The sequence below is a fragment of the Ictalurus punctatus genome, chromosome 11 (genome assembly GCF_001660625.3).
Source record: "Ictalurus punctatus breed USDA103 chromosome 11, Coco_2.0, whole genome shotgun sequence".
Classification (NCBI taxonomy): domain Eukaryota; kingdom Metazoa; phylum Chordata; class Actinopteri; order Siluriformes; family Ictaluridae; genus Ictalurus; species Ictalurus punctatus.
Window position 1 is genome coordinate 21,321,521 of NC_030426.2, and position 13,852 is coordinate 21,335,372.

The 13,852-nt window shown below is 40.2% G+C and overlaps 1 protein-coding gene across 3 annotated transcripts in view; it reads left to right on the top strand.

Moving 5' to 3' along the window:
• Positions 1-13,852, top strand: part of lrp8 (low density lipoprotein receptor-related protein 8, apolipoprotein e receptor) — a 210,416-nt gene that overhangs the window by 115,650 nt on the left and 80,914 nt on the right. For all 3 annotated transcript variants that reach the window (XM_017480588.3, XM_053683642.1, XM_017480586.3), the window contains exon 4: positions 13,332-13,460. In XM_017480588.3, coding sequence (XP_017336077.1) covers positions 13,332-13,460 — 129 coding nt within the window. The remainder of the gene's footprint in view (positions 1-13,331; positions 13,461-13,852) is intronic.

Consider the following 13,852-nt stretch of genomic DNA (forward strand, 5'->3'; position numbering starts at 1 on the left):
CGACTCTGTGTTTTTTGTGGACCGTGACGTGATGCAGCTCATATTTCTTTTCTCATATACTAGATTTCTTTATGATAAACAAGCGACACTTTGAAATGAGATTTTGATTCAAAAGACTCAATTTCTTACAAAATGGCCCTTGGCAGGAACAGGAGTAGAGTGCGAGTGTCGAGTGCACTCAGAATTTCACAATGCAGAAAGCAGCAGTGTCTCACAGCATGTATTGTAGCATTTAATGATGATGTGTACAAAGAAAGTTAGCCTTGAGGAATCATGACTCTATGTGACACACACTAGAGCCATTTAGAGTTTTGTGCTCCTGAATGTAATGGGAGAGACAATAATACACACTCGAAGTGAATCTGATAGACTTACAAATAATGTCAGTTTGATTAATGGCTCATATGGCCTGAAGTGCAGGCATCTTTATCTAGATAGTAAAGGCGGCTTTGTTCGATACGTGCTTGTGACAGCAATTTCAACTTAAAGTTTGTCCCTTGTTGCACAAAATGTTCACAGATTGCAGTTGGTTTTAGTGAACCGTACATAAAAAGGAAATGTTCCATAAAGACTGATTCTTTCTGTTCTCTTAACTTTAATTATCTTTGGAGGAAAAACTGCAAAAATGATAAACAAGCATGTTTAATGCTATTCTTGAATGAAACTTTTTGAATCATCTGTAAATATAAAATGTCTTCAGTGCTTATATATCAAGTTTGTGAAGTCCTAAAAGTAGATGAAGAGAACCCTATTAAACAAATTTGACAATAATATTATACTTGGTAGTTTATTTATAGGAATCATTATCATTTATAGGAAAATGATCCAATATTACATATCTGTGAGTGGCAAACGTATGTGAACCTTTGCTTTCAGTATCTGGTGTCACCGCCTTGTGCAGGAACAACTGCAACTAAATGTTTACTGTAACTGTTGATAAATGGCGCACTTATATAGCGCTTTTATCCGAAGCGCTTTACACTGTGTCTCATTCACCCATTCACACACACTCTCACACACCAACGGTAGCAGAGCTGCCATGCAAGGCGCTAACTTGCCATCGGGAGCAACTTTGGGTTCAGTGTCATGCCCAAGGACACTTCGGTATATGGAGTCATGTGGGCTGGGAATCAAACCGCCAACCCTACGATTAATGGACAACCCGCTCTACCACCTGAGCCACAGCAGCCCCATGATCAGTCCTGCATATCGGCTTGGAGGAATTTCAGCCGTTCCTCCGTACAGAACAACTTCAACTCTGGGATTTTGTTGGGTTTTCTCACATGAACTGCTTGCTTCAAGTCCTTTTATAACATTTCTATTGGATTAAGGTCAAGACTTTGACTTGGCCATTCCAAAACAAAGATGTCCTGATAATTCATTGTTTCATCAATGATGGCGAGTCGTCCTGGCCCAAATGCATCAAAACAGGCCCAAACCATGATACTACCACTGCCATGTTTCACAGATGGAATAATGTTTTCCTTTCTCCAAACATAACGCTTCTCATTTAAACCAAAATATTCTGTTTTGGTCTCACCATCCACAAAACATTTTCCCAATATCCTTCTGGCTTGTCCACGTGATCTTTAGAAAACTGCAGACAGGCAGCAAGGTTCTTTTTGGAGAGCAGTGGCTTTCTCCTTGCAACCCTGCTATGAACACCATTGTTATTCAGTGTTCTCCTGATGGTGGACTCATGAACATTAACATTAGCCAATGTGAGAGAGGCCTTTAGTTGTTTAGAAGTTACTCTGGGTTCCTTTGTGATCTCATGGACTATTACACGTCTTGCTCTTGGAGTGATCTTTGCTGGTCTCCACTCCTGGGGAGGGTAACAATGGTCTTGAATTTCCTCCATTTGTGCACAATCTGTCTGACTGTGCATTGATGGAGTCCAAACTCTTTAGAGATGGTTTTGTAAGCTTTTCCAGCCTGATGAGCATCAACAACTCTTTTGTGAAGATCAGACTTTGATAGATCCCTGTTCTTTAAATAAAACAGGGTTCTCACTCACACCTGATTATCATCCCATTGATTGAAAACTCCTGACTATAATTTCACCTTCAAATTAAACTGCTAATCCTTGATTTTCACATACTTTTTTTTTTTTCTGATTTTACCTTCATTTCACTTTTACATACACTTTTTTTCAAAAAGTTATTGAAGTGTCCGCTCCAGTGGACTGCATGCGTTCAGATAAAGAATTAGTGTCCGCTCTAAGTGGCAGTTATGTAGTTATTCTATTGAAATCCTTGCATTAGCCAGAAAATGGCTTTTGAATAGGTGTCCACTGTAGTGACTAGTATGCATGAAAGGGTTAATAACAGATCATTGTTCCTCAACAAATAAATGACCAAGTGTAATATTTTTGTCTCGTTTGTTTTATCGGGTTCTCTTTATCTACCTGAAGTTGGCTCAGATTAATGCTATGTGATGCATGAACGCACGTGAAGCAATCCAAACTCCCGAACTCTTCTTTTCAGTCTCTTCAGCACTGTTCTTCACTTTCCACCTTCAAGGCCCAGCTTAAAACCTGAGCCTTTTCTCAACACTTTCATCTTCTTCTCGCCCCAGTTGATGCATTTTGTTAAACCAACCCGCCCCCAGCCTCCCCCTCTCATTGCACTGTGTATTTTGTGTTTTGTGGTTGTACAACGACCTTGGGTATGATAAAGGTGCTACATAAATTAAACTTATTATTATTATTATTATTATTATTATTATTATTATTATTATTATTATTATTATTGTTATTATACACAAATAAACACAACCAATTCCACAGATAAATGAGAGGCGAGTGTATTTTGCTTTCTAAATGCTTTTGTGAACCAATTTCTAATCAGTGAAAGACAAAAATATTTAAGCCTCTTCTTTTTTATTTATGGAGACAATGTTTTTTTTTGTTGTTGTTTTTTTTTTTTTTGTTACCGATTTTCAAATGATGAAAAACAAACTGATTGCGTTCAGGAATGAGTCTGTGTATTTATTCCAGGATTCTCCTCCCCAAGCTACAAGCTGCTTATTAACCTGATTTACATGTGATCAGTATGTAAAATATTCATATTAGTAGGCTGTTAGCTCAGCTTCCTCCCAGTCTCTGCCTCGAAATCATACTGCTCTCATTATGACCGTAGTCTGACCTCTCTCTCTCTCACTCTCTCGCTCGCTCTCTCTCTCGCTCTCTCTCTCTCTCACTCGCTCTCTCTCTCAGCAAGTCTAATGAAGCTGTAAATCAGGCATGGGAGTGCTGGTGTGGGATTTGTGTTGCGTCAGCATATTAGCCACTAGCAGCCCCTCATGTGTGTCACGTGACTCGCTAACTGTACTTCACCTCCCTTTGCGTTAGCACACAGCCACGCGCCTCTTTGTTCTCGTTCTACCTCCCACAGCGAGCTCTGAGGATCTGATACTGAACCGCTCAATGAGGGGCTCAATCCTGACAACAAAATGTCTGCTGGATAATTAACTCTGTCGCTGTTTATTTCAATATTTCCTTTTATTTTAGTAATGTGTGTGTGTGTGTGTGTGTGTGTGTATATACATTCATACATACACAGTGTTTGACAATCATACACTCTTATTTTAAACTAGCTGTGCTGCAGTAGTTCTTATGCAAAATGAGTGGATTAAATCCCACCCACTGAATCTAATATTAATGAATAAAAGAGAAGCATCTAATGCACCACTGCATGCTGGGATTCCTCTAACAACAATATGCTTTATTATTACTTCTCTCATCTTTTATCTCTGCTGCCATGTCACCTTAATTTCCTCTCAAACAACATGGACTGTGCTTTGATTACCTTTGTAGCTTTGATTTGAAACACAGTGGGGTTTGTTGGTCTTCAGGTTGTTCAATCATATATTTAGATCTCAACAAACAACAGAATTTTTGCCAGTTAGGTTAAGACAAATAAACTACCTAAACGCAAACACAAAGTGTCTGCTCACTGAGTAAACTACGCAAACACAAACACAAAGTGTGTGCTCACAGAATAAACTACCTAAACGCAAACACAAAGTGTCTGCTCACATAATAAACTACCTGAACACAAACACCAAGTGTCTGCTCACAGAATAAACTACCTGAACACAAACACAGTTGTGCTCACAGAATAAACTACCTATACGCAAACACAAAGTGTCTGCTCACTGAGTAAACTACCCAAACACAAACATAAAGTGTGTGCTCACAGAATAAACTACCCAAACACAAACATAAAGTGTGTGCTCACAGAATAAACTACATAAACACAAACATAAAGTGTGTGCTCACAGAATAAACTACCCAAACACAAACATAAAGTGTGTGCTCACAGAATAAACTACCTATACACAAACACTAAGTGTCTGCTCACAGAATAAACTACCTGGACACAAATAAACTGACTTAAATACAGATAAATTACCTGAACACACAAACTACCTGCACAAAGATATCTTATATAGTGCCTTCTTAAACTCAGCTGTTCACACTGTTTCTCATCCACACACGGTTCTAGCCTGCCATCACAACATGCCATAGGGGTTCAGGGTCCTGCCCGTGGACATTTCGGCATGGGAATCAAACCACCAACCACCAATCAGTGGACAACCCGCTGTACTACCTGAGCCACAGCCGCCCCATGTGAACACAGATGAACTACCTGAACACACAGGAACTACTAGAAATAAGCCTCATGAACACAGAGGATCTACCTGAACACAAACTACCTGAACACACATGAACTACCTGAACACACAAGAACTACCTGAACACAAACTACCTGAATACACAAGAACTACCTGAACACACAAGAACTACCTGAACACACATGAACTACCTGAACACACAAGAACTACCTGAACACAAACTACCTGAATACACATGAACTACCTGAACACACATGAACTACCTGAACACACATGAACTACCTGAACACACAAGAACTACCTGAACACACATGAACTACCTGAACACACATGAACTACCTGAACACAAACTACCTGAACACACAAGAACTACCTGAACACACATGAACTACCTGAACACACATGAACTACCTGAACACAAACTACCTGAATACACATGAACTACCTGAACACACAAGAACTACCTGAACACACATGAACTACCTGAACACAAACTACCTGAACACACATGAACTACCTGAACACAAACTACCTGAACACACATGAACTACCTGAACACAAAGTACAGTAATACAAATGAATACAAACATACTACCTGAACACACAAACCTGCACACAGGTAAACTTCACTAACACAGATAAACTACCTGAATGCTGATAAGCTACGTGAACATGAATAAATGGCTGGAGCACACAAACTACTCGTGCACAGATCAACTCTGTGAAGAAAAATCAACTCCCCAAATACAAACTGTGTGATCTCAGATCAACTACTGGAATACACACAAACCGGAATACACACAAACTCTGTGGACAATGATCAGCTGCCCAAACCCAGATAAAAATGATATACATTCTGATTGGTTTACTTTGAGCATTGTTTTAGGATTGTGAATTGTGATTCTACACCTGGTATCGGTCAAAATTTGAATATTGTGACCACCCCGGTGTAAAATATTATAAATACATGCATTATTATTCCAGTGCACTTATCACGTAACTCACGTATTTACAAATAAACAAATAAATAAAAAGGTCAAGTAAAAAAGCAAGGTGAAAAAAACCCATGTTTTAGCCATATCGTCGAATTTCTGACAGTTTTTTAATTGGCTGATTGGAGCAGCGATGACGTGAATGTGTTGCTTGGTTGCATATTAACGTGAAATTGGAATTGAAAATCAAACAGTATTACAATAAATAACACATGAAACCACTTTCTCGGTGTTAGGTAGGCGTCCGACTTATGGTAATGTTTTTTTTTTTCTTCTGTCTTCTACAGTAGCAATTATAGTCTCGTTAACATTCTAACGCATTCAGATATTAACTTGTTTAAGGAATTATAGTATTATTAAAATTCCAGTGCAATTTTATCAGCCTTTGTGTGTAGTTTATTTTATCATTTGTACCCCTTATTTCTAGTTACTGTGAAGGCATCCAGATCTGTGATACTCTTAAACAATTATCCATCTTGAACTATAATAGTGGTATTTAAAAACAATGAAACGGTCAATCATACGTATTAGTACAGCCTCCAGTTTGTACCGTGTCTTATGATCATAGATCATCTACATGGATCGTTTCGCACTACATTCCTCTGCCTCATTGTTTATCCAAGCTGGAGCTAAAGTTTGAGTATCATAGCATTACTCATTACTGACAAAGCTGTACAACTTAGTTGCCATGATCAATCACAGTTCGCTGCTAGCTGAAGCTAACTAAGCATGTGCTACTGTAAATGCTCTCTCTCTCTCTCTCTCTCTCTCTCTCTCTCCTCCCCTGTCAGGAGAACAGCATTAGCAAGGTAGTTCATCAACAGCGCATTAGCATACTGCAAGGGTGCCTGTTTTCCCCGTCTTAGCATAGCCCAGGCCTGCTGGAGAAACGTGGCCAGAATGCCAGAAGCAGCTCTGCTGTCTCAGTCGAGGAACGCAGAAATAATGTTTCCGAATAGACAACAGACAATCATACACTGTTGTGTTGAAATCAGACAACAGATGCTGACCCATAGTTCACTAGAGCAAATGTCCGGATCAATAGAACCAGACAGCAGTCGATGATGGAGAGTCCATAAAGTATACGTCAGTGGATGCTTGTGTACAGGACCGGCCACTGTATTGGCCTCTGTGTTTGTTTGCTTCCGGTTCTGTTGGCCGTCGCTTCCAAGCTGCTGTCAAGGCATATCAAATATTCATGCTTTACAGAACCCTAGATACCTGTAGTGCTGTAATGGAAACCTGTTAAAGTGAAGTATAAAATGTAAATGATGAAAAGGATCCAAAAGCGATGTTAGGATTGTTGGAGTTAATTGCACTATTTGAATATCAGAGCCCGGAGCCTATCACTGGGTGTGAAGCAGGAATACATCCTGAGTGGTATGCTGGTCCATCACAGGGCACCATGCACACATAGAGGTACTTTATCTTAGCCAGTACACCTACTGGCATGTTTTTGGGAGGTGGGTGGAAACATGGAGAGAACATGCACAGAAACTCCTCACAGACAGTAACGTGAGCTCAGGATTAAACCTGGTACCCTGGTGCTGTAACCACCTCGCCTCGTCATCGCCTCATCCACTACCAAAACCTTTACTGACCACATCCTGTAGTGAATATATAGGCTGAATATGGAGCTATGTCCGATTTGCTTTACTTGTGTGTTACATGTCAGAATGTTAAATGGATCCTTGGTAGAGTGAGAAGATAAGTAAAGTAAGAAGTCAGTAAATAAATAAAAATGAATTGTATGGCGGTTTCACGGTGGCGGAGCAGGAATTGTTGCTTCCTCTTCCTCACAGGGTCTCCAGTTCTCTGAGGTTGCTTTTCCTCCCTTGGGTTTCCTCCATGATCTCTGGTTTCCTCCCAGTAGTAGATGGACTAGTAGATGGACTTGCTACAATAAATTGCCTCTAGGTGTGAATGAATGTGTGCATGGTGCCCTGTGATGGTCTGGCGTCCCATCCAGGGTATATTCCTGCCTCGCACGCGGCGTTCTTGGGATAAGGCTCCAGAACCACCGCAATCCCTTAAAAAGTATAAAGCCCTTACTGGAGATGAATGAATGATGAGTTGTACTTGTTGTACTTACATGACTTCGCCCAACGTAAGTCAGTTAAAGCACATATTTATTACACTTTTATGCTCTATAATAGTACTACTATAAAATTAATCCTACCGTATGTGGTAAACATTTATAGTGAATATGAAGATATTTAACATTTGTCCCAACTGTCTGTTGAATTTGTTGGTTTGTTACGTGAATCCTGGGTAGAGTGAGAAGGATTCTAGAGTAATCTAAAAAGTGTACAATAAAAATGATGATATTGTTTTTTTGGGTTTTTTTTTTTTTACTGAGTTAAGCTTTTATAGCAGTTAAGCTTTGCTCAGTCTGTATCAGTGAGTGCGTTTACATGGACAGCAGTAATCTTATTATTGACCTTATTCTGAATAAGACAATATTCTGATTAAGGTGTTTACGTGAGTTATTTTCAGAATATCCCTTTCATGTTCCTGTTTTACGTGTTATAGAACGTAGTTGGATTAACGGCACACGTCATTACGTCGCCGCGCCGCGCCGTCCGACGTCCCCTCCAGAATTTCACGTATCGACATACAGTTCGTCTTCGTTATGGTTCCGTATACAGTTTTGGGTGTTTTATTTTTTATTTTACGAACGCTTCAAGTGCGGTTAATTATTTGTCATGCTGTACGTGCAAATAGACGACCGCTTGATATACAGTAGGTAAGTACGCGGTTTGGGACGCAGCCCTGCTTTTGTTTGCTGTGACACGGTAGAGCGCCGCCGTGTGTGTACGTGTCCTGTCGCAAAACGCAGTGAAAACTCCCACACGGCGTTGATAGTGTGATTAAGGTGTGTACATGTCTGTAATGCGACTAAAACAGGAACACTCCACACGTCTTAATTCGATTCGTGTTTACTTCGAGTATGACTTTAGTCGGATTAAGGTCATCAGAAATCGCTGTTTACATGCTAGTTTATTAATCAGAGTATCGTCTGATTAATACACTATTAAACAGAGTGTATTAATCAGTTATTATTATAATCGGGTTCATATCGGATTATTGTTGTCCATGTGAAAAATTATAGACTCATTAATGTCCAAACATTCATCCAAATACTAAACCACTGGAGTCCAATTGAATGTTAACAGAATTAGACAAATCTACGGTGTGCTTCTGAGTACGCACAAGAAAAGTATAAACCTGAGTTATTTCAGGTGGCATAATAACCTTCAGAACTGATAAGAATCACGCTGAATTTCTTCTTGACCCTGAATCTGCTTTGTAGGCTCTATCTTTGGATCTGAATAGTTCTTGCGGAAGCTGTCGATAAGCGCATCAATACATCTGACTCTGTCTCGCTCGATTGTAGGTGCAACTGTCAGCATTCGGTACAGACAAATCCACTCGAAGCTTTTTGGCTGCTGCTCAGAGCGGCACTGACCTTCACAAGATCTACACAAACTTTACTTCTCTCACAACAGGACACACTTCCTTAAACTCAACAGCTGTTCTAGACGCCATCGTGTATACCGCATCCCCTATTAGTTTCACTTAATTTAGTGAAAAATGATGCCTTATTATCAGTATCCGAGTAACACGGGGAGGTTTTTTCCTTTTGAGATTCGAGAGCTATGCAATGAGCTTAGTGTCTGTTAACCCAAAGATAGCTACAGCGCATGCATCTTATACATGAATCAATTTCGTTTATTTCTCGTTAATTCATGTTCGTGATGTTGGAACAGAAGGGTTCATTAATGCAAGGACACGTTGTGTATCAGAGTGTGCGATTTTCAATACAGCAAACTAAAACAGATGACAGCCTGCAGCTAGAAATCATGCATTATAATCATGCAAAACACTAACCTGTTATCTCAATTCAATTCAGTTTCAAATCCGTTTCATTTGTATAGCGCTTTTAACAATGGACATTGTCCCAAAGCAACTTTCCAGAAATATAAAGTGGCATTAACAACCTTACAACAACTACTACTATTATTGCCAATATTTGGCTTAGATACAACACACAGAAACGTCAACTTGTTCATTGCTGAGTGAAGACATGTGTAAGGTTACCTCAGAAAATGTTCAATTTGAATAGTTTGCTCGGCATGTTTGTAAATGTATACACTTTCAGCACCATCATAAATCAAATGTGAATTGTTTAGGTAATGTACCGTGTTTGTCATGTGGCCTGATATTAATTAAAATGGTCATATTTTTAACTAGCAGTAATCAAGGCAAGAGTAATACTTTACATTTCATTGGCCTTGTTGGTCTGCAGGTATTTTAAGTTTTAAAGATGTCAGTACTAGCTACTTCGTGGTATAGTTTTATACATTTCTTTCTTTCGAATTGTAACGTTTTCTATAATCCCTTTTTTTTTTTTTCTGAACTATTTGGTTGAGCTTATCCATGCACATCTCTTGGATTTCATTTCCCCAAAACTCATTAACAATGTTCCATGGGTATGACAGTGATTTGTATTATTGGATAAATATGGTAATCTTACAGAACCTTCTGCTTTCATAACTTGTTTCTTCCCTTGAGGACAAATTGAAGAGAGGACGAGCTTCAATCTGTGATGGAAGAGGAAAAAAAAAAAAAGAGAATGTAGCTGACACTAGTCCATTTTTCCATAAGCCTCCATTCTTGTATGCAGCATTATGTGTTTCCTGGGAAATTATCTGCAAAGATGTTCACAGATATATATGTATCTCTTCCTTCTGGGTGGCAGCTCAGGTGGTAGAGCGGGTTGTCCACTAATTGTAGGGTTGTCCACTAATTGTCTACTAATCATAGGGTTGTGCACTAAGGGTTGTCCGCTAATCGTCTACTAATCATAGCGTTGTCCACTAATCGTCCAATAATCGTGGGGCTGTCCACTAATCGTCCTCTAATCGTAGGGTTCTCCACTAAGGGTTGTCCACTAATCGTCCTCTAATCGTAGGGTTGTCCACTAATCGTCCTCTAATCTTAGGGGTGTCCACTAATCGTCCTCTAATCATAGGGTTGTCCACTAATCGTCCTCTAATCGTAGGGCTGTCCACCAATCATCTACTAATCGTAGGGTTGTCCACTAATCGTCCAATAATCGTGGGGCTGTCCACTAATCGTCCTCTAATCGTAGGGTTGTCCACTAAGGGTTGTCCACTAATCGTCCACTAATCGTAGGGTTGTCCACTAATCGTCCAATAATCGTAGGGTTGTCCACTAATCATCTACTAATCGTAGGGTTGTCCACTAATAATCCTCTAATCGTAGGGTTGTCCACTAATCATCCAATAATCGTAGGGTTGTCCACTAATCATCTACTAATCGTAGGGTTGTCCACTAATCGTCCTCTAATCGTAGGGTTGTCCACTAATCGTCCTCTAATCGTAGGGTTGTCCACCAATCATCTACTAATCATAGGGTTGTCCACTAAGGGTTGTCCACTAATCGTAGGGTTGTCCACTAATCATCTACTAATCGTAGGGTTGTCCACTAATCGTCCTCTAATCGTAGGGTTGTCCACCAATCATCTACTAATCATAGGGTTGTCCACTAAGGGTTGTCCACTAATCGTAGGGTTGTCCACTAATCATCTACTAATCGTAGGGTTGTCCACTAATCGTCCTCTAATCGTAGGGTTGTCCACTAATCATCTACTAATCGTAGGGTTGTCCACTAATCGTCCTCTAATCGTAGGGTTGTCCACTAATCATCTACTAATCGTAGGGTTGTCCACTAATCGTCCTCTAATCGTAGGGTTGTCCACTAATCATCTACTAATCGTAGGGTTGTCCACTAATCGTCCTCTAATCGTAGGGTTGTCCACCAATCATCTACTAATCATAGGGTTGTCCACTAAGGGTTGTCCACTAATCGTAGGGTTGTCCACTAATCATTTACTAATCGTAGGGTTGTCCACTAAGGGTTGTCCACTAATCGTAGGGTTGTCCACTAATCGTCTACTAATCGTAGGGTTGTCCACTAAGGGTTGTCCACTAATCGTAGGGTTGTCCACTAATCGTAGGGTTGTCCACTAGTCGTCTACTAATCGTAGGGTTGTCCACTAGTCGTCTACTAATCGTAGGGTTGTCCACTAAGGGTTGTCCACTAATCGTAGGGTTGGTGGTTTGATTCCCGTCCCACGTGACTCCACATACAGAAGTGTCCTTGGGCAAGACACTGAACCCCAAGTTGCTCCCGATGGCAAGTTAGCGTCTTGCATGGCAGCTCTGATGAGACACAGTGTAAAGCGATTTGGAACCGCTAAGGTTAAAAAAGCGCTATATAAGTGCAGACCATTTACCATTTACTTCTAAGCTGAGGAGGAATTTTTGTAGAAATGTACCACAGTCCACTAATCGTCAATTTATGTCCACTAATCGTAGGGTTGTCCACATCCCCAATTATAAAAGGGTGTGCACACTTATGCACCCAGTTTACTTTAAGTTTTTTATTTTTCCCCGTATTTTACGTTTTATTTTACATTCATTCTTATACGTTGTAATTTCACATTGAGGGTGGAAAAAGTTCTGACATGATTTATCTCGGTTTCAATTTTTTTACCTCATAAAAAAATTGAAACCAAGTGTAGACTTTTTTTATACCAATCGTATTTTTATATCTGTTACATGATTTTTGCACATCAGCAACCATTTCTTTTGTGTACTCCTGGGAAAAAGGTCACTGTTAAAGAGAACAGTCTCTAAAAATCCAAGTTCCTTTGGACTAAAATAAATACAATTACAATTTTTAAGAAGGGTTTATTTAAAATAATGTAAATCATTTTCGGCACATTTGTTTTTGATCGAACAAGCATAAATACATTCTCATTGATTTCGTCGAAATTTTGAATGATAGTGCGTAATCTGTATTTTATAGAATTATTTTTATGAACGGTGTCCAAAATTATGGACGGCACTGCATATTAAAACTACATGGGGAAAAAAAAATCAACCATTAATGCTTAAAGATAGCTCCGGATATGTGTAGAGAACAGCCGGAGGGCTCCGTGGCTCTGAATAGAAGATGGACTTTTGGCAAGAAAATCTCATGAAGAGAAAATGAGGAGAAATTCTGAGAAGAGAAAGGTGTTAGAGTGGAACTTCTGAGTTATAGTGCTGCTGTATAATCCATAAAGTCTATCCATCCTTATGGATTATATCTATCCATCTATCCATCTTCTGTACATACCGCTTATCCTACTGGGTCAAAGGGAACCTGGAGCCGATCCCAGGGAGCATGGGGCACAAGGCGGGGTGCACATCAGACGGGGTGTGAATCCATTGCAGGTTACAATCACATACGCATTCACACAGCCATTCATACACGGCGGACACTTTAGACACGCCTATCAGTCTACCCTGCATGTCTTTGGACTGGGGGAGGAAACCGGAGTACCCGGAGGAAACCCCCGCAGCACGGGGAGAACATGCAAACTCCGCACACACAGGGCAGCGGCGGGAATCGATCCCCCGACCCTTGAGGTGTGAGGAGAATATGCTAGCCACTGTGCGCCCTGTGATGAAACCTCTATGGGTGAATAAGGCCTGCAGTATAGGACCATGTAATACAATGATGCGTTAACAAAAACAGTACAGTAAATTCGCCTGGACTTTCGAATGTCAGTTTATTTCCAGTGCTCACTATTTGTGGTTCTTTTTTTTTTTTTCTTTCTCCTTCCAGATAAGCAGACATGTCCACCCGAGAAGTTTGACTGTGGAGGCAACACGAACAAATGTGTGTCTCTGTCCTGGCGCTGTGACGGGGAGACGGATTGCGAAAACGGAGCGGATGAGGAACACTGTGCAGCCGGTGAGGAGATGGGAACGTGGAGTCATAATGGGCAGATTATACCGAGGAGATATGTACAGGATATAAAAAAAAACGTTCTGAGCAGGTATTCATAACATGAGTGGTGTTTTGGTTGCAAATGGAGAAAGCACTGCATTTTTATAAAGAACAGTGTCAAATTAGGACAAAGCGGAGCCATGTTGTACTCTCACACAGGAGTCTGATTGAAACATCACCACCAGTTCTTCCAGATCTTTCTTGCCTTTTGAATGGCTGCCTTTGATACCGCTGGTGAGATGAAATATCGTATCTTTAGTGCATCACCGCTTTTGGAATCGAGAAAACTAGGGAAGTAGGGTTTAACAGTCTTAGTCATCTACTCTTTAGTTCCCAACTAAAGTTGTCTATCAATC